General features: G+C 51.9%; 9 protein-coding genes across 9 annotated transcripts; 7 read left to right on the forward strand and 2 right to left on the reverse strand.

Moving 5' to 3' along the window:
* Positions 1-844: 844 nt before the first annotated feature.
* Aud_003111 (PX domain-containing protein) lies at positions 845-3,924 on the forward strand (the record flags this gene model as incomplete). Its single annotated transcript, XM_043288068.1, has 7 exons — positions 845-956; positions 1,016-1,245; positions 1,321-1,629; positions 1,688-2,300; positions 2,356-2,452; positions 2,510-3,653; positions 3,703-3,924. 7 exons carry the CDS (start codon positions 845-847, stop codon positions 3,922-3,924), a joined length of 2,727 nt encoding a protein of 908 aa, XP_043144003.1.
* A 527-nt stretch (positions 3,925-4,451) lies between these two features.
* Aud_003112 (uncharacterized protein) lies at positions 4,452-5,514 on the forward strand (the record flags this gene model as incomplete). The annotated part of the gene is made up of 2 exons (XM_043288069.1): positions 4,452-4,614; positions 4,676-5,514. 2 exons carry the CDS (start codon positions 4,452-4,454, stop codon positions 5,512-5,514), a joined length of 1,002 nt encoding a protein of 333 aa, XP_043144004.1.
* A 467-nt stretch (positions 5,515-5,981) lies between these two features.
* On the forward strand, positions 5,982-8,354 carry Aud_003113 (tRNA(m(1)G37)methyltransferase; the record flags this gene model as incomplete). The annotated part of the gene is made up of 4 exons (XM_043288070.1): positions 5,982-7,415; positions 7,536-7,948; positions 8,047-8,174; positions 8,227-8,354. 4 exons carry the CDS (start codon positions 5,982-5,984, stop codon positions 8,352-8,354), a joined length of 2,103 nt encoding a protein of 700 aa, XP_043144005.1.
* Positions 8,355-11,249: 2,895 nt separating this feature from the next.
* Positions 11,250-13,552, forward strand: Aud_003114 (putative C6 transcription factor (OTam); the record flags this gene model as incomplete). The annotated part of the gene is made up of 2 exons (XM_043288071.1): positions 11,250-11,650; positions 11,782-13,552. 2 exons carry the CDS (start codon positions 11,250-11,252, stop codon positions 13,550-13,552), a joined length of 2,172 nt encoding a protein of 723 aa, XP_043144006.1.
* A 939-nt stretch (positions 13,553-14,491) lies between these two features.
* Positions 14,492-15,916, forward strand: Aud_003115 (VOC family protein; the record flags this gene model as incomplete). The annotated part of the gene is made up of 1 exon (XM_043288072.1): positions 14,492-15,916. One exon carries the CDS (start codon positions 14,492-14,494, stop codon positions 15,914-15,916), a length of 1,425 nt encoding a protein of 474 aa, XP_043144007.1.
* A 1,254-nt stretch (positions 15,917-17,170) lies between these two features.
* On the forward strand, positions 17,171-19,060 carry Aud_003116 (GMC family oxidoreductase; the record flags this gene model as incomplete). The annotated part of the gene is made up of 1 exon (XM_043288073.1): positions 17,171-19,060. The coding sequence occupies one exon, from the start codon at positions 17,171-17,173 to the stop codon at positions 19,058-19,060; it is 1,890 nt and encodes a 629-aa protein (XP_043144008.1).
* A 259-nt stretch (positions 19,061-19,319) lies between these two features.
* Aud_003117 (mitochondrial 54S ribosomal protein bL21m) lies at positions 19,320-20,003 on the reverse strand (the record flags this gene model as incomplete). Its single annotated transcript, XM_043288074.1, has 1 exon — positions 19,320-20,003. One exon carries the CDS (start codon positions 20,001-20,003, stop codon positions 19,320-19,322), a length of 684 nt encoding a protein of 227 aa, XP_043144009.1.
* Positions 20,004-20,504: 501 nt separating this feature from the next.
* Aud_003118 (rRNA-processing protein NSA2) lies at positions 20,505-21,585 on the forward strand (the record flags this gene model as incomplete). Its single annotated transcript, XM_043288075.1, has 5 exons — positions 20,505-20,507; positions 20,625-20,635; positions 20,694-21,236; positions 21,296-21,508; positions 21,570-21,585. The coding sequence occupies 5 exons, from the start codon at positions 20,505-20,507 to the stop codon at positions 21,583-21,585; spliced, it is 786 nt and encodes a 261-aa protein (XP_043144010.1).
* A 795-nt stretch (positions 21,586-22,380) lies between these two features.
* On the reverse strand, positions 22,381-24,837 carry Aud_003119 (serine/threonine/tyrosine protein kinase MPS1; the record flags this gene model as incomplete). The annotated part of the gene is made up of 1 exon (XM_043288076.1): positions 22,381-24,837. One exon carries the CDS (start codon positions 24,835-24,837, stop codon positions 22,381-22,383), a length of 2,457 nt encoding a protein of 818 aa, XP_043144011.1.
* Positions 24,838-27,877: the final 3,040 nt, after the last annotated feature.

Below are 27,877 nucleotides of genomic sequence, written 5' to 3' on the forward strand. Positions count from 1 at the left end.
GCCACTCAATCATAGATAGATGCGATCATGAAATTTCTGCCTGGTGGCTGTGTTTCTTGACTGCCGAACCCGTCAAAATGTCCGAAAAGCAACACATCGTCTAGCTGTCATTCTAATACAAAGTAATAACTTTGTCCCCTATTTTTGTTCTAGGTACTTAAGTGAATGTCATGTTTTTACCTTTTACGGTAGCTGTATGGATACCACTCCACTGGCATTGACGCCGATCCCGCTCTAGGCATCGACGATCCATTACCATGCAAATTAGCACCTCATTACAATAGCGGGGGCTACAAGGCTGAGCCCCTCTCAGCTGGAGTGCTGGACGCGTCAGTGGCAGCAGAAAATGAGGGATTCCACTTAGCCTAATAAGGAAAAAAAAGAGTGTTCGAAGGTACCCCTCGTAGGTTAGGTGATCCCTACCAGTACATATTGGACCTGGATCGATTGTGACGACACCTGCGGAATCGACTCCCCTGTTCTAATTTCTCTACCAAGTACCTGTTTTCCTTAACGGACTCTTTAATAGGTCCTGCTGATCAATTTTCAGCCTTCGTACAGTTTCTTCGGACTCCGTTCAGTCTATTTTTTTTTTTTTTTTCTCCTTCTACCTTTTTCTCATATATAGTCACCTGACAAGGACTTTGTCCTGGACGCTTGGCACTGAAAGCGGAGACGTCATCCTGTCTACCCCCAAAACAACGTCCTGTGGTACATTAGGCAGACGGATTCTGGCCATCACTGGCGCCGAAGTAAAGCACCATACTCTTCCTTGCGAGGTGAATGGTCTCTCAACGAGTCGATTGAACGAACGGATCGAAGTGATAGATCCCCCTGGCTCGACATGCTTGACGCAAAACCCGCCGCCCATGATGCCGACCGTCTGCAGTCAGCCGGTCGGCCGCTGTCAACTCATGTACCACCAGGGCAAATTCTTACGGGGAAGCAAGAGCACTGTGAGAATCGTCTCCATTCGGTTAAATTCTGACCTAGGGGGCTCTGCTAACCGGTACAGATCTGAAGCGCGAGCTGATCGGCCGTCAAGTGCGCAACGAAATCACCGAGCTGAACTCCCCAACGGCCCTCCACCGCTTTGGCGCTCCATTCAAATCTGAATTCGGGGAAGTTGCGCCTGTAGATTCTGAACTGCCGATTCTGCGATACATCTTTGTGCATCATGTGCGCAAGTTCCCTTTCCTCGACCAGGCCCGCGAGAAGGAGTTTTGGCAGGATAAGTTGCAGGTGGTATGTAATTGCACCAAATTTTGGTTGTCTGTGGTAGCCTGAGACTCAGTGTGACTAACTTCGTTCCTGGTGCAGTTCCTCGAGTCGTTCGCTAACAAGCATGTATCGTCCTCGGAAGACCGTTTGGAGGAGACCAAGCGCAGGAAGTTGGCACGGAAAGCCGAAAAGCTCGTTGAGCTGATGATGGTATCGGGAATCCCCACAGCATCGGGGTATGAAGAGCGGATATCATTCTCGGAGATGGAAGTGGTCGATCGCGGCGCGAACGAGAAGGGCCTTCTCGTGAATATGCCGGAGGGGCATGCGATACATGGCTGGGATGTCAATGTGGCAGCGGTACGAGTTACCTCGATCAAACGGACAGTGCGATACCATAAACATGCGGTCAGTGATAGGGATAAGTACGGACTGAAGAGGATCACGTTAACTGACGGTCTGCTAGGAATTCATCCTCCGTGTGCGGCGGGAAGGCAAACCTGACATCTTTGTGGCCAGGCGATATGGAGAATTCGCAAAACTTCATAAGAGACTGCGTACAGAGTTCCCGGGTAGAACATTAGCTCCTCTCCCGAGAAAAAACAAGTCATCAACAAGTGCTGGTTTTTTCGGCTCGGCTGACGATGAGGCGTCCTCTATCTCTTCCGTGTCAACTCAAGATACTAGCGAGGGGTACGCTGGCCGAACGCTGGCTCCGGGCCCTCATCACAGTCGTTCATTGTCGCGATCCTCCATGAGATCATCCAAGTCTATAAGACTTTCAAGTGAGAGCCCGAGAGAGACGGTGCTTTACAGGGAGGAGCAGCGCGTCTCTCTCCGTGCATTTCTACGCACATTGCTGCAGAACAAGCGAGTTTCCGAGTCAAAGGCGATGGAGGAATTTCTCACAGCAAATCCCGTCAACCTGAATGAAGAGGAATTGACCGATGTAGAAAGAAGAAAAGCAGCAGACGCCATCAGGATTGAGGAGCAGAAGCGGTTCTACGAAATTGCACGGCAGCGTGCGGCGGAATTGGATGTCTACATGGAGCAGTTCCGCCGAGATATAGTGGAGAGCAGTGAGCAACGAGTCCCAATGACCCAGGGCCGCATTTACTGACATCTTGAACTCAGATGGTCTAACAAAATTATTCTCCGAGATTCGTGAGAAGAACACGATAGCGGACCTTAGTCCTCAGTACCAGAAATTCGCTGAATGGCTTCGAATTGAGTGCGTTTGATTATCTGTATCTCCAGAAATTTGTCCATCTTGACTGACTATTGCTAGGGTTGCGGCAACTCTCTACCACGTATTTCTGGCCGAGGATAACTCTCCCGAGATGTTTGCGCAGTTCAAGAGGATACATTCTCTTGTCCCGTACACTCTGCTAAAGAATGTTATCCGCATCGCCAACCCAGCCGCTGTGATGAGTGGTGTCCTAGATCTTTTCCTCGCCCAGCCCTTTGGGTCGCGGTCCCTGCTACAGCGCATCTTTTCCATGGCGCTAAATGACGGCATTAAGCAATTCCAAAAGTCCATTGACTCGCTGGCAGCCAAGGTTGACGATCCTGTCCTGACTGGAAAGCTAAAAGAATTCGCGCATGCAGATGAGGACATCAAGAATGAAATTCGGACAGAGGCTGCGACTGAAGATGTGGATTTGATTGTTGCCATTCTTAGGTCGGAGCTCATATCACCTGAACTTACTCCTGAACAGGTTGGAAAGGTGTTCAATGCCTATGTGGCCTGGAATCATGCGGTGGACAACGTGGATCTTGAGATGCAAGAAGGGGCTCAGTGGTTCGCGAACGTGAAGCAGTTGCTCAAGCTCTACACTCGACAACGCGACAAGGCAATGATTCTCAGCATCATCGAGGAGCCTGTCACCCTTCAGTTATTCCGCGATCTCTTCACGATTTTCTATGAGCCCCTCGTGCGCGTCTACAAATCCGCGAATGTATACAGTAGCATTACTGACTTTGCGCAATTTGCCGACGACGCGATCGCTGTGATTGAGAAATATCACAGGCAGGATGTTTCGGCCGACCCTAACCAAACCGTCCAGGCGTTCATCGATCTATGCGAACGACACCAAGACAACTTCTACAAGTTCATTCACGAAGTGCACCTTCACGATAATGGCTTGTTTACCTCTCTCATGGGTTGGATTGAAGATATTCTTGACTTCCTGCGCCACGGGCCTCAAGGAGGTAAGCTTGACATGAATGCTCTGTTCCATGGAGCCAAGGATGTCGGGCAGATCGATGAGGCCAAGGCCATTGAGGAGATTAATTCTTTGATCAAGTGGCACGAAGATCGCAAACGGTGGCATTTGAATAAGACGCGCCAGAAGATGGCGGCTGAAGGCACTGGTAACGAGTCTTTCCCCGGGAGCGCGACGTTCCGCGGCAGTGATTTTGGCTTGGATGAGGTATGTGTAATGCAAAGGGCTTGTATCTTCATCTCTAACCGACTCCCAGGCCGACCTTCAAGATCTCGCCATTTCCGACGCCGAATCAGAACAGTCCGAGGAAATGGAAGAGGACGACCTTGATCCGATCACCGCTGAGAGGAGACGCCGAGTTAAGAGACAGGATCAGCTTCGCCGCACCGCAGGAGAACCTGTCAAGCCGGAAGTCCATGAGATTCTCAAGCTCTCGGAGCCTTTTAATGCTATGTTAAGGCAGGTCCTTGCCGAATAAGTCCGACTCATCGCGATGATACCCCTGCAGTTAGTCACTTTGAGTATGCTTGCCTGTCTGCTTGCTTGCACTTTGCATACTTTAGATCAAAGCATAGACATCTTGGATAGCTCTTAGATTTCAACTTCAAATACAAAGAAAGGCAGTATCATAGAACTTCTGTTGCTTTCTTCTTCAGCGGTGTGTTATCCTGCTTTCCTTTTCCGGCAAGACCACGGCCTACTTATCTGCTACTGGTATACGCTCGCCTATAATTTCCATCCCATAATAAGAAAAAATATCTATCATTTCATCAGAAAGCGGCCGGGTGTATACATGCTGCTTTGGATGATTTTGTGGAATACTATCACACTCATATCGATTCCCCGCACTCTATTTTGCAACGTCTGGCTTATCAGTTTCCATAGCGACAAGCAAGGCATTTGCTTCCACTCGTTGCGTCATAACGACCACAACAGTAGAAAGTTACTCCGATGCTGTATCTGCCCTCACCATGTGATGGGAGATACTGCTCTATTGCTACAGCCATGACTTCTCCTCAGAAACGTGCGGCCGGAGGGCTGTCGCCTCGCACCGCCGTCCCACTGCGGGGACTTTTTCTTGATGGAGTGTGGAGGTGCAACTGTCCCGAGCGCCCACCAGCCATCAGGCTGCAAACAAAGAACCATGGGGTCAACCATGGGAGATGGTGTAAGTCTCCGTCCGAGGAAACTGACTAGCATAATACAGGATCATTGTTGAAGCGATACAGTCTACACCTGTCAGAAACCCCAACACAAGCGCTGCAACTTCTTTCTCTGGCAAAGCGACGCAGAAGCGCGGGAGAAACTAGCTGTGCTTTCGAGCTCACGGACTGAGCCGCGCTCAGCGTACAATACACCTACGAGACCATCAGGGCAAGGAAGCGGCCTTCTCACGCCACAGACGGACACAAAGGTCCAGGATGTCCGCGGGATGAACGTCAACCGCACGCCGACCCCCTCCAAGAGCGGCAAGGCTAGGATGATGACGGAGGATACGGATGAGTTTAGCTGGGATGATTCGTCAGGCGCAGAGGAGCTGGCCGAGTTGCTTGAGCGGCCTCGTCAGCCGGATTTCGGACAGGAAGGGCCTCGCAAAGCGCCGCGGACCGAGGCCTTCACGTCTCCTGGCAAGCGAAAGATATCGGAGATAGGAGAGGAGGAAAGCGAGAGTACAACCGCGCTTACGCCTACGTCTATTTCCTCGCCCCGCATGCAGACACGGTTGCCGCCAGCTTCGGCGGAGGTCTCGATGACGCCTACGCCGGGCAGGTATAGGAATGTGCTGCCTACGGATGCGCGTGACGATTCGTCTGAGCTAGGTCTTGAGGCTTTGAAGATCCTAGAAAGTCACAAGGTGGTCGTGCCGAAAGAGGCGCAGGACGAGTTGTTGGCGCTGCTGAACAAGCATGATCTGAAGACGAAGGGGATTATCCGCGGGAGGGACATCTCACGAATTGCGCTGAAGAAGAAGGACGAGACCATTATGAAGTTGAATGAGAGGATTGCGAGCCTGGAGACCCAGAGGGAAATGGATCGAGCTATCATTGATGGGTTGAGGGGACAGTGACGAGAATCGATTTTGAACGGGGTGGTTGGAAGGATAGGGAAATTGCATTCATGATACCCTGGCCGGCAATGTAAGTACGATTTTCTTAAGGTTTCAATTTTATTTTCTTCATGTCTGGAGGGTCGAAGTCGATGCCTTGAAAGGCACATATAATCACCACAGAACATGTCTCTCCATATCGAGTGAATTATATATCATTTGTTAAAAACATCAATATCATTTATACCCTATGAGCATTTCGAATCATCAATGTATTATGCTGGATGTGAGATCGCAAAAGCAAACAGGCGCCAGGTATAGATCAATATCAATCACGTGACTGATAAGGTCCAGAAGATAAAATTAAAAAGTATGAATCATTTCCCCACTAACATCAACAGACCTCAATCGCAAGATACCGATGCCTCACATCGTATAATTAGACAAAAGTCCGCTTTGCATACACCCGTGGCACCTGTCCCTCGTCCATGGACTCCATGACCGACTCCTCCAATTCGCTCCGCAGCAGCGACCTTCCGGAAATGTTTCGACCACCGGTAAATCGCGCGATGCGTGTCTTGGACCGCTCGTTCTTTCGCAAGACGGTTCCTCTGTCCGCTGCTGCGGTTTGCCAAAACTCAGATATTTCAAAGGTTCGAGCGGAGCTACACAAGAGCCGGGACCTCCTGGCCGTGCCCCGGCTCAACTGTATCCGGGACGTGACAGACCAGGATGGGCAGATAAAGAAAGCGTTGCTGCTGCGCGAAACTGTCAAGCATGACGATAAGGAAACATGGCCGCCGAAGATAAGTGAACTGGTGGAGAACGGAAGGATCGCAATGCGGCCGTACGACTTGACGCTGGACTATGATTTTTGGACGTACGCCGATATTATCTCCTCGATTTTACCCGAGGACGAGCTACAGGAGATTCCGCAGGGGTTCACTCAAGTGGGACATGTTCTGCATTTGAACCTTCGCGAGCAATACCTCCCGTACAAACATCTCATTGCGGAGATTCTGAAGGACAAGAACAAGGCGATTAGAACGGTGATTAACAAAACCGAGGATGTTGGATCGCATAGCGAATTCCGCACGTTTCCCTTTGAGCTTCTGGCGGGTGATAATGATTTGAATGTTGTCCAGCACGAGCAGGACTGCGAGTTTCGCTTTGACTATTCCCGCGTCTACTGGAACAGTCGTCTGGAGACGGAGCATCGGCGGCTCGTGGAGAAATTCAACAAGGGCGAGATAGTTTGTGATGTGATGGCGGGCGTGGGACCGTTTGCAGTGCCTGCCGGCAAGAAAAAGATCTTTGTCTGGGCCAATGACCTCAACCCACACGGGTACGAGGTGATGCAGGACGCAATCAAGCGGAACAAGGTGGAGGGCTTCGTCACACCGTTCAACATGGACGGCCGGGAATTTATCCGCTGGTCTGCCAAGGAGCTTCTGGAGGCCGAGCCGGTGACTGTCACCATTCATCCCAAGGTGCGGCGGGACAGAAAGTCGGGCAGTAAGGTCGAGCAGGCTCCCCCGCCTCATCCGGAGGAGTATCACCGTCCAGTGTTCTTCGACCACTACGTGATGAACCTCCCCGCCACGGCAATCGAGTTTCTCGATGCGTTCCCAGGCGTCTACGCCGGCAGGGAGTCGCTGTTCGCTCCGCACACTTCCCAACGTCTACCTATGGTCCATGTGTATTGCTTCTCGGGCCATTCCGAGAACGAGCTGGACGACCACATTGACATCTGCCAGCGGATATCCGAGCGTATCGGGTACACCATCACGCCCGAGGATCGAATCGGAGGCAGTGGGAATGAGAGCATTGAGCTCTCAATTCACAATGTGAGACTGGTCAGTCCTAAGAAGCAGATGTTCTGTGCTAGCTTCCGTTTGCCTACGGAGGTTGCGTTCAAAAAGGTATAATTCTAGATTAGGGGGATCTTGTTCATAGACAATCCTCGCATAGCATGAGGCGTTAGGCATGGTGTTCTGTATATAAAACAAACCTGATACCCTATTATGAAGCCCGCAACTTAGCATCCACACTATGGAAAACCGTACGTGGAAGGCGGTGAATATGCCACCGCCTCAAACTGCCTTGCGCCCTCCACCTCGAAGTTTTCCCGCTTGGGCATGAGCTCAACGTTCAAGCTCCGCATCCCTCATCTGTCAACCTCGTCAACTTCCCACCGTCTACGGAAGTACACACTGAAGCATTCTCCTCTACCAGTCCAAATTTTATCAGGCAACAACCTCATCATGAGTGTCCAGCTCCCCCCAGCCACACACCGCAAGCGCGCCCTCCCCCAGGGCGAACTCGAAGCAGCCTCAACCCTCAAACTCGGCGCCGATCAAAACACACATACCCTCTCGCTGTCCGAGGCCCGGCTCGTTATCAACAAGGTGCTGGAGAATAAGCGCCGCGGGGGCAAGAAATACGAGGAACCGGAGTACGTTGCGTTGCCTTGCCCGTCGCCTTTCCCAGTGACGGATTCTTTTTCTGTCCGTCCATGTACGAACACAAGACTAACAGGTGGGGATGAATTAGGAACCTTACCAAGACTCTGGACTACCTCGAGGTGTTTGCACGGTTCAAGGACGAGGAGAACATCAAGGCCGTGGAGCGGCTGCTGAACTCGCATACTGAGCTGGAGATGTTTGAGCGGTCGCAGCTGGGTATGTCTTGCTTTGAGTTATTGTGTCTGGCTGTTTGCTGATAGTGAAAAAGGGAGCTTGTGCTGCGATAATGCTGAAGAGGCCAAGTCACTTATTCCGAGTTTGCAGCATAAGATCTCCGATGCGGATTTGCAAGAGCTGTTGGATGAGTTGACAAAGCTGAGGAATTTCACTGAGTGAATACGGAGTATGAGTACCGTTGAACGAGGTTGATTTGGGTATCATAGTAGCATGGAGTTTTGGGCGTTTGGGAAGGTTGTTGTTCTACAGGTACTTTTGTAGAGTGTTGTTGTTTGCGGCAGGCATATTGAGCGGACAGTACATATGAATTGGAACTGAGCATACTCGAGTTATTGAATTGACGCTGACACTCGCGCATGACTTGACATCGACTTGGTCTATATCGCTGATGACCACTTCAGATGCTCTCACATGCCGGAGTCTGAAAAAGCTCTGTCACGTGGGGTGTCGTTCACATGCCATGAGCCTGGACTTGATCCTGCCCGTGGGGAAGATACATCTGGAGTGCAGCCAGGACGTCATAGAGAACTGTAATTACACTTTTAAAGGATTACTATCTGCATTGACTACAACTTTATCCAAGTTATTTGTTATTTCAGTTCTTAAGACCCAGCATATCAATCGTTCGAGGTAAGGTGTAGACAGAAGCTAATATTCATGTGGAGGCCCGGAGTCTGGAGAAATGAAATTTAATCAAGTTGGCCAGGCTGGTCAGTGGTCGCCATGACCATGCATCGGCTTGATGTTGCAGCATTCATGGATTACAGATGACAGTAGGATTGGTGCTCGGTAAATACGTTTGATGGTTTTAGGTTTGAATTGCTTTTGATATGGATAATCTTCCCATCTGCAGGCTGCTCATCAAGCCATACCTCAGTACATATTTAGAAAAACAATGGACTGGACGGGTTCAACTCAAACGGCTCACTGATACAACTAATCGAAATCACAGGCACAGTTTCCATTTAAGTCACGGATGTATGAATCATAGCCTGATGGTTGCAGTTACTTCACTGCAAGTTACAGATCTTGCGAGAATCCACCCCAATTGCAGACGATTCTGTTACTAATGTGCCGGCTTTCGACCGCGCCAAGGATGTGTAGAATGGAGCGCCACATGTTACTTAATAATAGAAGAGGACGGGGGGCAGTACTCCGAAGACCTATGGTGTGAGCTAAAAAAGACGGGAGGAGACTGAATTAGATAAAGTACCGAGGAGTATAAACTTCAGGAGGCACGCCTCCTCCCTCATTTTTCAGATGATTCATTTCCTAAAATGCTGGTAGGCCACAGAGCTTCATCAGCAGTGATGCCCGAGATCAGAACCAGACCAATGGCACCCCGGCTAATATCAGCTCCAAGGCCCTGTCCAGGTCTCCACTCGTGCTTTGCATTGGATGGGTAGCGCTCCCCTTGCCCGGAAAGGGAGTAGTCGGGTGTGGAGAAAGAACAGCTGCAGGCCGATCCCCGTTGCCGGTGTTGCACCAAGCCAGATTGGGTTGCAAAAGGCGTGCGTGATTGGAGAGGGAAGCAGTGTTATCAGAGGTTGCTGATTGGATGATATTATCTCTATCTCTGGGCTCTCGGGCGAGTTCACCTCATTGAGCCTTGCTTTGATGTCTCACTTCTGAGAGCCCTTGAACAGTAGTCGCTTGGATGTAAGCTACTCTTACGTCGAAAGCTCAAATGTGAATTTTTTTTTGGTCTTTTAAGAATTTCCTCATATGCTGTCCTCGGTGGAAGTGTATACCCTGTATGTAGGTAGGGGTGATCGCATGCTGACTAACCCAGGAGGAATTGCCAGTACGTAATCTAAAGGAGGTTCCTCGCCCCCGGCCCAATCAGGCGCAGATGTCTTATCTTGGGAGGCAACATCAAAAGCAGCAGAGATGCGACGGCACAGGAACAATCATATAATGGCAATTGTCATCATTGGGGAAACCGCAGCAGCGCAGAGGCAATCTGTTACGTGTGGGAAACGTCGTTTCCGAGCTGATCGCATGGAACGAGTCGGGATCTCGTTGGAATGTTGATGTTTCTGTTATCCAATCTTAACTGAACCGGAGGGAGGCAAGAAAGTCCGGGTGGAAAGGTGTAATGACTGTGAGCCTTCCAGAGACACATGTATATACTACACCTGGAGTCGATCAACCTGGATCCTGAGAGATAGCTTTTCCTCTACTCGATTCGTATCATTAACATCATATCTATCATTCAACCATAAGTCATAGAGTGAACCGGTTTCATCCTCCGCGGAATGACAGAGCGGACTATCAAGCATTTGATACTGCTGCAGTCGCTTGCGAAGGCCTGTTGAAGATAAACACCAATACAGTCATATCAGTACTTTGTCTGATCGTCAACTTTTCTATTATTATTATTTACAACAGCACAGAAAGATCTTGATTATTATCTATATCTCATCTTCATCATCATCGTTAGATCAATCAATTGTCGCGACTGCAGCCAAACTGGTACCAGCGCTATCAATTATTTGCTCCGGTTCCGCTCTCTCCGCTCCCCCAGTCGATATCGCCTTTTACAGTTGACCACTACTATCCCCGGACTACATTTTCTTCTACCTCGCATTGTGTCGAGTCTAGTCTGTCTACCTCTATCTAGACTCGTCTTTCACCTGTCTAGTGTCTACCGATAAGCTTCTCCTCCGCGGTTCGTACGTTGCTCTCAACCCCGTCGATTTGGGCTGCATCCCCAGTCATTGATTGGTTGGAGGAGTGCGTTGAAGCTATTCGTATCTACCGACAGATCATCCAACCCAACACCAGCTCTCTTCTGGATCCTTGTCCAAGAGCAGTCTCTAGCTTCTTGCGGAGCATCCACCTGGCGTCTCCGGATATTCCGGTTTACGAGAGCAAAATCCAATTGAATTATCTGTCAGATTGTGTGGGAGCATAATCCCTGCACAAATATCTCTTATCTATCTACCTAGCTATCTGCTATCTCCATTTTCTATCTACGTCTTCCCTATCGGGATCGTCTCTTCTTTTCTCGTCTTTTCCCCCGGACTGTGCCTGAGAATCTCTCCACAGTGAATGGCTGCCGTTATCACTCTCCAGTCGTCCACGACGGCTGGCGCTGCGGCTACGTCTGCAGCTCCCTTTCAACAGCCTCACCCCTCAGATCACCACCACCTTCTTCGAGCCCGTTCTCAACAGCAGCAGGCTAGCTCGACTCCTGCGCCTATCTCGCCCTCTGCCTCCATTGGATCATTGCCCCATCTGCCAGCACCTGGGCGGGATGGATCAAGTTGTGACGCCTGTTTGCGTAGAAAGAGCCGGTGTGCCATGAACGAAATGGTCAATAAATGCTACTCGTGCGACTTCCATCGCCAGGACTGTACCTTCACTCTCAGTCGTCCAGGTACGGCGGACTCACAACCCAAAAAGCGAAAACTAGAAGATCTCGTTCCCAAGGAAGTGGACACTACCAAGAGGTATGACGATGCATCATGTTTTCTTCCTCGTGGGGAATCTTACCCCATGCCGATTTCGGATGTCACATCAAGTTATGCTTATGCATGTTCTGAAAAAAAGACTAATCTTTCTTGCTTTCTCCTCCTGGCAGGCAACAACAGCAACACCCACAACCAGCAGCTGCTGCCCTGTCGCCCGTTTCCAAAACAGATGTCTCTCGCTCTCCAGTGAATGGTCGCAACCTTCTTATCCCGTCAGGGTATTGGTCCCAGTCTGCCAAGTATATTGGCATGACCACTGAATTAGAGCCGGCCCTACTCGAACATCTTCCCCTCGACCAGAACGACGAAGGAGTCGTTGCATCAGCCCGGGTACGTAAGATCGGCAACGACGGTACCTTTATGCGTGTCGTCGAACCGCCGTCCCAGGTGGACTCTCCGTCCGTCTCGCTCGATGCTATCGAGAGCCTGGTTGCTCCCTATGGATCCACCTTGGTGGAGAAGTACTTTGAGAGCATCCACCCAGTGTTTCCCATCCTGATGGAAGATGCCTTTCGTCAGTCGTATCGGACCAGACAAGGGCTTTCTCCGCTCTTGCTCTCCGCTGTTTATGTTTTGGCTTTGAAGTTTGTGGATATTGGCCCTGCCTCGCAGTCGGTGCGACGCCCGGATGCTGGCCGTCTGGAGAGCACCGCGCTCAAACTTCTCATCGAGTCCCTGCCCCATGCTACTATCTCGACGATCCAAGCCGGTCTGCTTCTCATGGAGAAGTCCACCATCGCGACCCATGCGTTGAATGCACAGCTGGTCACCGCCGGGTTCGAACTGGGGCTGCACCAGGACTGCAGTGGGTGGAACATGGAGACCTGGGAAAAGGGGCTGCGAAAACGACTGGCGTGGGCCCTGTATATGCAGGACAAATGGTCGGCGCTGGTCCACGGCCGTCCGTCCCACATCTTCGCCTTCAACTGGACCGTCAAGGACTTGGTAGAACAGGATTTCACCGAAGCCTTCCACACGGACAACACGCAGCAGGACGACGCAGACGTCGGTCACGGTCCGCTCTTTTTCTGCCACATGGTGGCGCTGACCACCATCCTGTCCGACATCCTGGACCGATTTTACACTCTTCAAGCGATCGAGGAGTTCAAAGCGGCCGGTGGCAACCGGACACGCATGATCCTCGAGCGGGCCAAACCCGCCCAGATCCGACTGAAGGAATGGTTTGCATCGCTGCCCCCACAACTGAAGATGGACTCGAGCATCGACCTCTTCGACACCGTCACTGAAGACACCGCCCGCAACGGGCCCCTCCACCTCTCCTACTTCGCAACCGAAATCACCCTCCACCGCTGCATCATCCGGTCCCTCTCCCCGGACACGGCCGACGCCTACCTCTCCCACATCTGCCGCTCTGCCGCAAAGACGCGTCTCATCTCTGCCATGGACTTTATCAACCGGCTCCGCCAGCCCCACCTCCGCTCATTCTGGCCCGCCGCCTCCCGCACCAACTTCTCTCTGATCGGCTCCTTCGGCATCCTCCTGCGCATCACCGCACCCACCAAGGAGGAGGCCGAGTTCTACCGCCTCCGCCTCTGCGAGTACCGCTGGACGCTGAGCGTCAGCCGCAAGCACGCCGAGTTCCTCGATTTCGCCCTCGACAGCCTCGACAACGCCTCCAACCTCGACCGCCACGTCCCCGGCAAACCGGGCATCGACGAGCTGATGACCAGCGCCGCCGCACCGACCATCAATAACCCCCATCTGCCCTCTGCTTCGCAGCTGGACGAGTCGATGCTTGAAATGGACCACGCGCACGACAGCACCCGCGGCGGCACCTCGTCTGTCATCTCGGGACTGGCCTCTCCGGCCACCTCCGTCAGCGATGAAAGTGTCCAGGAGGCGTCAGTTCCTCCGCTGTAACTTTCTTCATATTCTCCTTGTACATATCACCTCCATTACATCAACTTATGCCTAACGACCTTTCACCCCTTTCAACCTCTTCTACCGGGCGGCGGACTCAACCCAACCGCCTGGCTTGCTCACTGGATCTTGATTTACGAATGATTCCCCGGATGGATGACTGGATGATTCAATTGCCTGGATCGATTATACCTTGTTCGATGATGATTGTTTTCTGTATGCTAGCTCATGATGAACCCGGATATAGACTGGATCGGCGATTGGGATAGATCACGAATTAATGGTATTACCTCACCTATACAGTATTTCTCGCTAGAATTACGCGCGCCGTCTAGGCTGGCGATCAATCATGAGTAGACTCAGATTAGTCTATGCAATGTCGGACATCCGACCGAAAGGTAAACTCGACTCGACTCGACTCAGCTGTGCAGTACCCTAGCACATCCGGCGATGGGTTGAACTTGCAGGTTCCCACAGAAACTCAGCCCTAACGAGATGAAGCGGCCACCTCTTCAGCCCTACCATACTCCATACAGAAGTCATACTTCGATCCAACAGGTCGTAAATGTGATATTCTCCGCATTTCCCCGCATGCTCCAATTTAGTCTCTGTTTGTGTTACCTAAAACCGAGGATAGACGGCAATTGATGTCTTGCTGATTGGGTGAGATCCGTGATCCGTCGGATAGGATCCGGGACGGATATGCACGGTTATGAGATGGTTGTTGATGACAGTGAGGAGAAGAGACGTTAGTCGTGAGCTTGTCAGCTCCGGGGCTTGTCCCTGACAATATGTATATAGTCGACGTCTTCAAGGTGAGATCGGTGATCTTACCGTGGTTATCTCCCCTGCGCACTGCGAAGAAGCGAGGATAGGATAGTATAAGACCCTCATTGCCCTTGCATGCTTTCTGTCAGCTTGATTTGATCCGGAGACAAAATGACCTTAGACCAAGACAGCCTCCGCGCGCGTTTCTGCCATGTCCTCTCGGAGATGTACAAGGCCGAAGTCCCCCTGTACGGGGACCTCGTCGACCTCGTCTGGAGAGCCGACGCAGAAGCCCTCCAGACCACCCAGCAGCAGCTCGGCAACACGAACACCAACACAACAATCAATCCAGACGACATCCTCCCCGCCCGGAACCGCGTCGAACGTCACGGCGCCATCCGCCTCGGCACCCAGCGCGAACTCTCCACCATCCGCCGCATGTTCGCCGTCATGGGCATGGTCCCCGTGGGGTACTACGATCTGAGCGCCGCCGGGTTCCCCATGCACGCGACGGCGTTCCGGCCGCGCACGCGCGAGGCACTCGCCCGGCATCCGTTCCGGGTATTCACGACCGTGCTGCGGATGGAGTTGCTGAGTGAGCGGACGAGGGCGCTGGCGGAGCGGGCGCTCGCGCAGCGGGAGATCTTCAGTCCGCGGTTGCTGGAGCTACTCGATCTGGCTGAAAGGAAGGGGACGCTGAGCGGTGCGGAGTGCGACGAGTTCATCGCCGAGGGGCTGGAGACCTTCCGGTGGCATTCGCGGGCGACGGTCACGCTGGAGGAGTACCAGGTCCTCAAGGCGGAGCATCCGCTCGTCGCGGATATCGTCTCCTTCCCCAGCAGCCACATCAACCATCTGACCCCGCGGACGATCGACATCGACCTCGTGCAGAGGATGATGCGCGAGCGCGGGATGCCAGCCAAGGAGCGCATCGAGGGCCCGCCACGCCGCGCGAATCCCATCCTGCTGCGCCAGACGAGCTTCAAGGCGCTGGAGGAGACGGTGTACTTCCGTGACGCGCGCAACGAGTACGTGAGGGGCTCGCATACGGCGCGGTTTGGCGAGGTCGAGCAGCGGGGGTATGCCCTCACGCGAAAGGGGCGCCAGCTGTACGATCAGATCCTTGCGCGGGTGAATCGCGAGGCGGCTGGCTCGGTGGAGTATGAGACGATCTTGAGCAAACACTTCGAGGAGTTTCCTGATGACCTGGCGCAGCTTCAGGCTCAGAAACTGGCTTTCTTCTGTTATCAGGTGACGCCACATGCCTCGAAGCGGGATTATCAGGGCGTGGACTCTGTTTCGCTGGCGCAGTTGGTGAAGGACAATGTGCTCGACTACGAGCCCGTCACATACGAGGATTTCCTGCCTTTATCTGCGGGGGGTATTTTCAATTCGAACTTGGCCAATACACCACAGTCTAAGCTGCTGATAATGGAGGCTGATACTGATCTGGATGGATTCCAACGGATGCTGGGGGCTCCCGTGTTGGACGAGTTTTATCTGTACGAGCAGATCCAGCAAGAGAGTTTGGAGAGTTGTCGCCAGCAGCTGGGAGTTGGGTCCATTGAAGGCGACAGTGACATTATTAGCGCATGATTTCATTCCATTGGAGTAGGTCTTCATTTTCGTCGGTGGATGATCCTCAATCTTATATGGCGTTAGCATAGCTAATAGACCGCTCATATCTAACCATGACGACTTCGTTGGGAATAAATTTAAAACTGTCTCTGCCATTGTTCATTAATTCATTGATCAACTGGCCAGGCCAAGTCTCTTGTCAAACGAACGTATCTTGTCTTAGCTTCCTTGATGACAGGCCAGGGAGCTTATAGAGATATGCCAGTTGGAGGTCACTCTTTCACAACGCAGTTTTTTAATGCACATTTTAGGATTCTCTACCTCTGATTTGTAGGACAGAGGAAATCTGACCAAAATGCATTCTTCAAGTGGGTCGATGTGAAGGGACATACATAACGTTGTAGCTAACTGGCATGTTTCCGGAGATGAGTATCTCGTCAGTAGCGGTCCTATCCGGCACGGATAAGAGAGACGTTATTCTCGTTTCATAAATAACTTAATCAATGGCGCATGTTGTTCCGTCTGACGAGAAGTGGAGTGCTGTCATTCCAACGCTTGTGTCTCATATAGAAATTCAGGGAGAATTCCTCTGTGCTATGTACCAGCTTTGGAGAGTGCTAGAGCCCAAGGACTGTAGCACCTTGTAGCACCTAATTGTAAATATATCTGTCAAATACGCAGTACATATCAGTTCAATCAGAACATATTCTCCAAGCTGGGGTGCAATGTGATATCTCTAAGAACTCCACCATCATTCTACATTCTCGAGACAGGTTGTCATTGTTCAGGCACGTTTCTCGAGACAGACATGTCTGTGTCACACAGACCAAATATTGCCATCAACTGCTTGGCCATTGTCTAGTCATGTCAGCATCTTCCTCGAGGAGATAATCGTTTCCAAGGCTGCATTATTGCAATCCTTGCTGCATTGAGCTGATGCGATATCACGTTTTAGACGGAGCCAAGCTCTTTCGTTTCTGACTGCTCAAGCCTAGGACATGCTCATCCAGCAACCAAGTTCGACGCCCCTGCTGTTCATTGTCCCAAGACGCGGTGGCTTCCTATATTACTCACAGTGGCGGGTTTATAGTGTTCTGGACCTTAAACAACCAGTGTGGGTCGTATGTCTACAGAACAATGCTCCCAGCCCTACTCAGTGATGGGTCACATTCTTCCTGAACAACATATAACCACAAATACTCCGTCCTTAAACTTGAAGGGGCCTACCCCTCAATAAGGACGCCTTCCGGTGAGCGACCCGGTACCGCAACAATGCGTGCCTTTTACCTGCTTCTCCCCGGCCTTGGGGCGGCAGCAGATGTAGCCTCAAAGCCTAATCTCCTCTCTTATGGACAAAAAGGCCCTCTCCTAGGAACCTTCTTTGGGACTCCAGGCGCGAACGCAACTTTCGACTATGTTATCGTCGGCGGTGGGAACGCCGGCCTGACCGTCGCCAGCAGACTCGCCCAGAACCGATCAGTGAGCGTCGCGGTCGTCGAGGCCGGAAGCTTCTACGAGATCGACAATGGGAATAAATCGGTCGTCCCTGGCTACGGGCCTTACTACGCTGGCGCAGACCCGGAGGACTACCAGCCGCTCATCGACTGGGGGTTCGTAACAACCCCCCAGCCTGGTGCAGGCAATCGCACCGCGCATTATACTCGAGGTAAGACGCTAGGGGGGAGCTCCGCGCGGAATTTCATGCTCTATCATCGGCCTACAGCGGACAGCATGCAGAAATGGGCGGATGAGGTGGGTGACGAGAGCTATACGTTCGACAGGATGCTCCCGTACTTCAAGAAGTCGTGCCACTATACGCCTCCGGACCTGAGTCTGTATGTCAATACTACTAATACGCAGACTCCGGACGCGTTTGATCCTTCGGGGGGCCCTTTGCAGGTTTCTTTTGGAAATAGTGTCGATGCGTTTGGAACCTGGGCCCAGCGTGCCTTCACTGCCGTGGGCTTGGAGAAGCTCGAAGGCCTGAACAGCGGCAGGCTGCTAGGCGCTGCATACGGCACCTCTACGATCAACCCCAAGAATGCGCAGCGTTCCTCGTCCGAGGCGAGTTTTCTCCAGGAAGCCATCGCCAGCGGCTCGCCTCCTACGCTCTACATCAATGCTATGGCGCAGAGAATCCTGTTTGACGAGAACAAGGTCGCAAGGGGCGTCCAGGTCTCGACCGCCGGGACATTCGGCACGCCACCGGTCAACTACACGTTGATTGCTCGCAAGGAGGTCATTGTATCGGCCGGCGCCTTCCAGTCTCCCCAGCTGCTCATGGTCTCGGGCGTTGGAGCATGCAGCGAGATCGCAAAATTCGGCATCAACTGCATCCACGACCTGCCCGGCGTAGGCCAAAACCTGCAAGACCACGCCTTCTTCGGCTCCGCACATCGAGTCAACGTCCTTACAGCGTCTGCATCGGCCAACGATCCAGCGCTGGCTGCGAAGCAGGTGGAGCAGTACCTCGCAAACGCCACAGGCCCGCTGTCCATCTTCGGCGCCGGATACTACGGCTTCGAGAAGCTGCCCGAACCGTATCGCTCGCAGCTCTCCGAGGCCTCCGTCCGCGCGTTGTCCGGCATCCCGAACGACTGGCCAGAGATCGAATGGCTGCCGCTGAATTCCTGGGTCGGCGACGGATCCAACTTCATTACCGGCGATCCGCGCGATGGCTACAACTACGCCACCATCGCCACGGCCCTCGTTGCGCCGTTCTCCCGGGGGACCGTGACCCTGGCAGGTGCGAGTATGAATACGCCGCCGGTCATCGACCCGCAATGGCTTGTTGATCCCACCGATGTGGATCTGGCGGTCCAGTCGTTCAAGCGTCAGCGTCAGATCTGGGAGGTGCTCGTTAGAATGGGGGTCGCTGATTCGCATGAAGCGTACCCAGGAGAGCATGTCCAGACGGACTCGCAGATCCGCGAGTACCTGGCTAAAAGTGTGATTCCTGTGTTTCATGTGGCTGGCACCTGTAAGATGGGAAGAGAAGATGACCCCCTGGCGGTCCTGGATAATACGGCTCGGGTCTTCGGGGTACAGAACCTGCGTGTTGTTGACGCCAGTAGTTTTCCGTTCATAACGCCGGGACACCCGCAGGCGGTGGTGTATGCTCTTGCGGAGAAGATTGCAGACGACATATTAGCTGGAAGATAGCCTTAGCTACATCACTATCCGTATCCGTATCAAGGTCAATATTCTCGACCTGTCAGAGTAACGCTGTAGGAGAAACACCGAGAAGCAATCAACATCAGTTGCAATATAGAATACAATGCACCAGTCCAGGTGCAGTCAGATCTATCTGTACATAGCATGCCCATCAGTGGATATAGGCAAAACGATACAACCCAGCATACCCTTTAACAGTCCCATATGCCAATCAGCTTTTCCTTTGCATATACCCAAAAAAAATTGCTTAAGCATTAGCCTCCATCTTCGGTACATCCTCCCCCTCAACAACCACCGCCCCCTGTTCAAGTAGCTCCTCCGCTGTCTTGACCTTGACATCCATCACCCGCAAAAGCGTATACTTATGCTTGCTCTTGACCTTCTGCACATGCCGCCGTCTCCGCTTCGTCTTCTCCTTCACCCGCAACGGCTCCGCATCCACGCCCATAACCCTCACCCGGCACTCAAACAACCGCTCATCGATATACGGCGCCCCCTTGAGCGTGAAGTCGCGCGAACCGAGCACAGAGGCCCGGTTGAAGCGGAGGATGTCGCCCGGTTTCACGCCCCGCATGAGGAACGGCAGGCGGAGGTGGTCGCCTGCTGTTAGGAGGTAGGGCTTTGCGTGGAGGTGCGCGGTGATGTAGTGCGGCTTTTGGGAGGTGAGGTAGGGGAGTTTCTCGAGGAGGGATTTGGTGAGGCGTACGGGTGACGCTTGATCCTGTGAGGGTTGGGATGGAGTTTGGGCGGTGGGCGTGGAGGATTGGGCCCGTGGTGTGGCGCTGAGTGGGCTCTCGGGGTGTGATGTGCTGCTGCTGCTACTTGTGTTCGTGGCTTGGTGAAGGCAGGCGCGGAAGCTGGGGCGCAGGAGTGCGTTGTGCTGCTCCCAGGGTAGAGCGAAGGCTCTTGCGAGCGTTGTTCGGGAGAACATGATGAAGCGGGTATCGGTTGTTTGCTTCAATTGAAGCCAATGGATCTTGTAGCTGTCTGCGTTCCTCCCAAGCGAGGACGAGACGCAATGGACGCTGAGATGCTGGATGGACTGGTTGTTGATGGGCGTCGGCGTTGGCTGACTTGAGTCGAGAAATTCCAGCGAATGGCGGATGTGGCCGCCTCGCTTTCCGTAGTGGCACGTGATATTATCGACTCGACACAACTACGGTATCAAATTCATTCATCGAGTCAAATAGGTTGCTCTGTTTGGAATCTCCGGTTCAGTCTTCGGATCAATAAGTCAATGACTTAATTAAAGTCATTGTGTGAAGCGATTTGTCGGCAGTCAGAGCGCCAACAAAATTTCAGCACGATAAGGACATCACGTGACTTATCGATATCTGCATCGCCCGCAGAACAACTTTTTTGTCTCAGTCTCGGCCAGGAGGAGACCATCAACATCACTCGTCAGTAACGTTCTGTCTATTATACGTTCATCATGGTATGTTACCCTGTTCACAATCCCTAGAATCATGCATCAGCTGCTCCATGGAGCCCACATGCCAAGTTCTCACTGGTGAAAAATTACTGAACCTTTACTAACTGCTTCTGAATACAGCCTCAGAACGAGTTCGTCTACCCCTCTCGACTCAAGCTGTGGTCAATCCACAATCTAACAGAACCTTAGGTATATCGAGCGCTGGCAAAAGCAGCACGGTAAGCGGCTCGATCACGACGAGCGCGTCCGCAAGCGCCAGGCCCGTGAATCGCACAAACAGTCCCAGGATGCCCAGAACCTGCGCGGCCTGCGGGCCAAGCTGTACCAGCAGAAGCGCCATGCCGAGAAGATCCAGATGCGCAAGCGCATCAAGGCACAGGAGGAGAAGAACGTCAAGTCCTCCGCCCCCGACGAGCCGTCCAAGACCCCTCTGCCCCAGTACCTGCTCGACCGTTCGCAGGCGACCAACGCCAAGGCCTTGTCCAGTGCTATTAAGGACAAGCGGGCTGAGAAGGCCGCCAAGTTCGCGGTGCCCCTGCCCAAGGTGAAGGGTATCAGCGAGGAGGAGATGTTCAAGGTTGTCAACACCGGCAAGAAGACGCACAAGAAGTCGTGGAAGCGGATGATCACGAAGCCCACGTTCGTCGGTAGCGACTTCACCCGGCGACCGGTCAAGTACGAGCGTTTTATCCGGCCGATGGGTCTGCGTTACAAGAAGGCCAACGTCACACAGTATGCTTTCTCCCTTTCTCCCTGTCTTTTTCGTTGCAGCTCGACTGACAATCTCTCAGCCCGGAGCTCGGCGTCACAGTGCAACTGCCCATCCTGGGCGTCAAGAAGAACCCGCAGAACCCTCTTTACACCCAACTGGGTGTCCTAACCAAGGGAACCGTCATTGAAGTCAACGTCTCCGAATTGGGTCTCGTCACGACAAGCGGAAAGGTCGTCTGGGGTAAATATGCGCAGATCACCAATACTCCCGAGAACGACGGGACAGTCAATGCGTACGTTGCCCCTTTCACCAACTCATCTTCCCAACAGAGTCAAGCTAATCTTCATGTTCAGAGTCCTCCTGGTCTAATCTCATTTCACCGAGCGGCCCACCGCACCTTGATACCAGTTCCGTTGCAGAAGTCTGCATTCTCATTGGCATTTACTTCAGTTCAGCAGTCTATATTCGTGGGAGGCGTTCAAGGCGCGCACTGTGATTCCATCTATTAAAAGTATACTTCTAGTCCATCGATCCGATTTGCAAGTCAGTAGAAATAGACATCATGAGTGAGCAGATCTCCGCATCGGCCGTAGATAGCTTCCAGGACATCATGTTGCTAAACTGGTTCGAGTACTCTACAGTCCGAGGTATTCTTTCTTCTTAGTCGAACCCCTGAAATCTGCTCTTGTTGGATTCAAGGACTCTTAGTCCACCTTAACTTTGTGTTATGCAACCGGCCGCGTTAGATAAATGAAGTCCGCTGTGGATATATATATAGACAAACAGCACGATAGACTAACCAAAACAATAGAAGAAAGGGTAGACGATAAGTATAAGGCAAACCGCCTCAACAGATAATAAACTGGATATATTCCATATACTGAAACTCCAAATACCATGCTGACCCAACGGTTTCCCAATGCAACGAGTCACGGCAAACACATGCAAGGCTGAAGCGCATTACAGAAACTCCCAACTCCCCATATCAAGGGGGAAAAATGACTCCAAAAAATATTTACAAGAAGATAATGAGTGACAAAGGAAACTATTCCAGCAGAGCAGACCTGAAGTTGGACGCCGTGTCGTCGGATCATCCAGGATATCATGAAATGAGATCTTCAACCAAAGCAAAAGACAAAGGAAATCGTGGCGAGTCAAGTGTGATCAAGCATTTTCTTCTAGCGCCGCCTTGATCTTCGCGTAAAATCCGGCCGGCCAGGCGGCTATTTCTTCGTCTTTGGGTATGCCCCGAGTGCGGCAGTGGTGGACCACATTCATCAGGATCCTGCCCAGCATGTCCTGATTAACGGGAACAGTGCCTTCCAGTTGTGCGTCAGGGTACAAGAATGGATCTCTCTGGCTGAGAAGTTCTTCCACTGTCGGCCGCAAGGTCTGATCCCGTTGCAGGCAGCGTTTCAGGGTGCGGATCAGCCCGGGCGGTATTGCAACTCCTCCAACGCCAAAAGCTGGGAAGTCTATCTGGACTTTGGGATTGGGGATGGCCAGGATGCGCTCGTAATATTTGGCGATCTTGGCGAATGGCGGTTGGCCATATACCATTTTATAAAGGATACAGCCGAGACTCCAGACATCACTGGGCTTGCCGAGCTTCATCATCTTTCCAACACTGGCTGGCAGCCCTAGCGAAGCATTCGAGTCGATCAACGCTTCTGGTGACATGTAATTGGGTGTGCCGACTTGCTGTTCCCGATGCACGTTGACCGTATTGTCCTGGATAGCGTTGGCGATTCCAAAATCGATCAGCTTCAGCCTTCCCTGGACGAGGAGGAAGTTGGCGGGCTTCAGATCGGAATGCACAATATTGCAATTGTGGACCGCCTGAACACACTCAAGCATCTCTTTCCAGTAATAACGCGTGAAGTTGATGTCAAAGACAGCATCCTCGGCATTCAACCGGTACGTCAGAATCTTCTCCAAATCAGACTCTCCGATTTCCATCAGAACGCTGAGGGTGTGCTTGTCCGAATTGAGTTCCCAATCAAATAACCGGACAACCCGATCAATGTTTTCCAGTCTCTTCAACAGGTCGATCTCGCCTTTGTAGCCAGCTAGCGTCACTGGATCGACATCTTCGAGATTCACTCTCTTCAGAGCAAAGATTTTATAATTTTCGGCCATGACCCGGTAGACACGAGAACTTCCCCCACGTCCGATGCAATCCAGCCGCGTGAATGGCTTATGATTGACCGAGACCTGGCTTCGTTTTTTGCGAGATTGAGATGCCGTCGCCGCTCCTCCCGTCGCTGTGGCGGTCTCAAGCATCGACATCTTCGGAGGAGGGGGCGCTGGCCGGTGAGGGGTATTGCTGCTCCGTGTTGCTAGAATCTTTCGCGGGGAATTTCCGGCTGGCGTCTCTGCATTGTCTTTCTTGTCGTCCCCGTAGATTACAGAGAGCTTTTCTGGTTTGCTTAGGAGATTAAGACCCTGGGGCTTATCGCGTTTGAAAGTTGGTGGAGGCTCATTCTCTTGGTCTCGGGTTGCTGGGAGTTGACGAAGCGGCGGGACCTTGAAAACAGGCTCCTCAGGAGCACTTGAAGGCTTGGAGGACATTTCCGAGGCGGACCCAGGTGTCGACTTGTAATGTGATCCGGAGGATCTCGGCGAGGAAGACCTGGAGAATGGGCCCTCCCCAGAGGAAGCACTAGCGGGATCATATGCTCCAGGTCGCTCGGCTTCCTGTGGCGGGCTGGGGTCTGCCCATGTTACCTTGGGCGATGAGGAGGTCCTTGTTTTAGCTTTGTAGCGGTATTCGGCGTTGTCGTCGTTCGGGTCGACACTCGATTCCCTATGTCGTTCAGCGGAATAGCTCTGAGGGTCGTTGTTCTCCTCGCTCTGCCGACGCAGAACACCCCTTCTCGCAGGTCCATTCAGGAATGTCCCTGTGAGCCTTCCGACTCTTTTCACGCGAAGGGAACTCTGCATGCCCACATCCTCCCCATGGCGCGAGCGGAGCACAGACGCAGTGCCAAATCGAGGGGCGTAGTCGTCCTCGTAATTCATCGTCCTCCCATTTTCCGAGCGCTCTGCGCTCGAATGTTCATTAATGGGGCTCCTATCAGCAGACCGCTTTTGGGAGGGAGACACTGAAGCAGGCGACCGTGTATGACTTCGCGACCCAGTGATGCGAACACTGCGCGGTCTGGGGGCCGGCGTGATGAGATCTTTTGAGTTATAATTTGCGCCAGAGCCCGCGGTCTCACTTTGCGATAGAGGGGAGCCTTCTCGCGCATGCCTGTTACTGTTGGCGAGCGCTGGAGCTATACGCACTACCCGAGGAGCGGGGCTTCCGGTTGATCGATCAAGGGGTGACGATGTTCGGGACTGCCTCGATTGACTTGTCGCAGCCGATGTCGCGCGTTCAATTGAAGAGGGACGCTCGTTGCTCCTATATTTGAGTTGAGGGGACGAGCCTAGTCCGTCCTCGTCGAGGAGAGCCTTGACGGAAGCGCTGAACTTGGGCTCCGGAACCTCATCATCGGAGCTGTCACCGGCCGAATACTGTCTGGAAATCGATACTCCCTCATTCCGCGACGTTGTATGATAGTCGAGTGCCGGTGAAGAGCGTCTGGAATTGGAGCGAGAAAGTGTAGAACGAGACATCTGCCGGAGCGATGGTTGTCGATGCAGGCCACTAGTATATGCGGAAGAAAGTGAATTCGGAGAGGCCATCATAACATTTTTCAGCTCAAATCAATAAATCCTACATAGACGTGTCGACCAATGCGCCTATCCCAAGTTTCCCAAAAATCATCGGATGCCCCAATGGCGGGGGCGTGTCGTTTTCGTGTTTGTTGTGTCGCTTGGTGGAGTTGATGCTGTTGTTTCTGGTTCAAACATCACGGGTGGCTGGGGACTCGGGACGAAGTCACCTGATAATATCTCGTTGCCGGGGCGATTAGAGAGCAACAACATTCATCACAAAATGGATGAACTACGTAGTCAGAGTACTTCGTATCTATCAAATCAATTGAAAGGGCAATAATATACGACTTGGTCTGCAAATGTGTGGCTCAGCTGTAGGATGTCGTTGCCAGCTTATTGCTTGCGAAGCTTTCAATGGCCAGTGATTGCACGTCCGCAAGTATATAATTCTTTTGCCGGAGGGAGTCATCGGATGCTCACTAAATAAGCATCACACATGGAGCATTAGTGTCTGAAACATGTTCTCAATTCTAAATGAACCTAACTTGACTTCCACCCTAAGATGTGTCGAGCGTATCGTCATCGTGATCGCGGGCAGGATCAACTATCAACTATAGGATGATATACACCGTAGTCAGTCACTATTCCTACAGCAACCGAGAAAAGGCATCACTGTTCAGATCGCTCTTCTCGTTTGCTCCTACTATTATTGAAAACACTTAGATGAACAGACTCTGCTAGCAATCAAGCTAATGATATCGTTACTTTCAGAGTGCGATGACACATGCTATCCTGCTAGTCACCTGACGTCAGGAAATTCCCCTCCCTTTTCCTTTCCCTCGGCCATCTTTACAAGCAGGCAGTCGATTCCCGAATCCGCAAGAGGAGAGCAGTATCGCCGAACTATCCGTTTCTGCCCCTGGTTCTCCAAAGTCAAAAATTGGAAAGGCCTAAGTTTCATCCAAAGACACTGCCAGGGATGATGAAACCGTGATGCGATCTCAAGCTTTTGTGGGCGTTTCAGCAGGACAAATTCTGATGTCGGTTTCCTTGTTTGACCAAGTGAAATCACATTCTCTCTCCAATGTATCAGCTATTTTTATCTGATGATGCTATTGCTGGAGGAGAGAATTTACGGGTCGTACTTCCCCTGGTGGCTCCATCCTCGCAGTTCAGCTCCAACAGCGGATGGACCACTGCTGGTGGACTCCTGGGTGGCCTCAGGAACCACGGTTACTGGGACTTTGGTTCAGGAACGGTTCCCAACATGGTATCGTCCAATACTACTCCTCCGTATCCTTGACCCATCAATATATTTCACACTGTCTACTGAGTTACAAACTAACTGGATAAGATCTAACTTTGACCATTTATCTAGGCTGTTCTCATTTTGAGGATCTCCTAGCCGGCTGCTCCTCAGCGCTGTGTTTGGCTCCATTACCCACAGAAGTTGAGAGTATGACAGACAAACCTAACCAGACACATACTTCGAACGAGCTGTTGACTACGGGTAACGGAGTACTATTCGCCAGTCGATGCTAGTTCCGAGTGTAATGCCCAAAACTGGCTAGCGGATGCACCGAAGTTCTTTGTCGCTGACTAACTGGATACTACATCGTCACCCACAGTCGCCAGGGGTTGCCATGTTCGTGGACACTTTCCAATTCCGAGCTCTTTTCTGTCACTTTGTGATACCTTTACCTGCATCCAGCCTGACAAGCTGCGCTGACCTGCACCATACACTAGCATCCTTGATTTCTCCGAGCTTCCGAGAGTCTAGATTTGCCCCTGGCTGGGTTATTGACTTATCAGGCAATCAACGACTCGCCCAGAGCCTGGTACGACCACAGCAGGCTTCACCATCTAAACAACGCACCCATAGCACAGAGATGATAGTTCGAACAATTTGAATTTATGTGGTACTACGGTGCGACCTAGTCCCTGTCTTCAATGCTTTCGGTCGGCGAAACCGCTTCAAGCCACTCTGAACAGTGAACATGATGGAGTTTGCCATATTCAGCCTTAGCCGTCGACAGTATCTGTAATGCGATCCAGATTCCTGCGCGTCGGAAAGGATTACTATGTACTATGTGCACCCGGGCCCACTGGTCCCAAAAATTGATCAGTCAACAATGAACTCCAAAAAAAAAGAGGGCTTCATTTTATGTTGTCCAACTAAACTATCTTCGGGGAGGTTCTTCGTACACTGTCCCAAGCAATGACCCTTAGACCACTTTTTTTTTGTACTTTTTTCTCCCCCTGTTTATCGTCTTCCCCCAAGAAAAGGAAAAGGCAGAAAGTTTTAAGCTTTTCCGCACTGGATGGTTTCTTGATACATCCACACCTGATACTAACGACGGTACTAACTTCATAGTTTACAATAATATGGATTACTCAAGACAAGCCGCTAGCAGCTTGGGCCGAAACACCGGTTGTTGTGACTTGTGATCGCCCATGGTTGGACTCGGCAACGAACGCGGTCCCGCAGTTGTCCATTTCCAACAGTCTACTCTGTACTATGGAGCACTAACTAATCTATTGATCTGCTGATTTAGCATAGGTCGAAAATAAGTCCCTGGCGACTCGCAATTGGCTCTGGCTGCGTCCTTAACAGAAGCATGGTTGGCAGCCTAGCCTAGGTCTAACGGCTCCGCAAAAAACAATCAACAAACGGTCTGATTCGCAGTATCAATCGCGATCATTGCTGTTTACAACTCGACTGTCGTCGATCACGGGATAACTGCTTTTCTGGACCAAATTCCTCGAATGGCGAAGGCACGAGCTTGAACGAAAATTCCCCGTTCTTTAGGTGTCATCATTGGCTCCCTCTCAGTCCCAGACCTATGTGGTCTCCCTTGGCATTGATGATGGTTCTCCGTACTATGCGTTTGGTGGCTTTGACTATGTTGAGTTTCTGCCTTCTCACGACAGCTTTAGGTATCCATACCATCAGATTTATGCTTTCCCAGGCACGAGACACATGATAGTTTGAATCTCG

This window comes from Aspergillus udagawae (assembly GCF_001078395.1).
Source record: "Aspergillus udagawae IFM 46973 DNA, scaffold_2, whole genome shotgun sequence".
NCBI lineage: Eukaryota > Fungi > Ascomycota > Eurotiomycetes > Eurotiales > Aspergillaceae > Aspergillus > Aspergillus udagawae.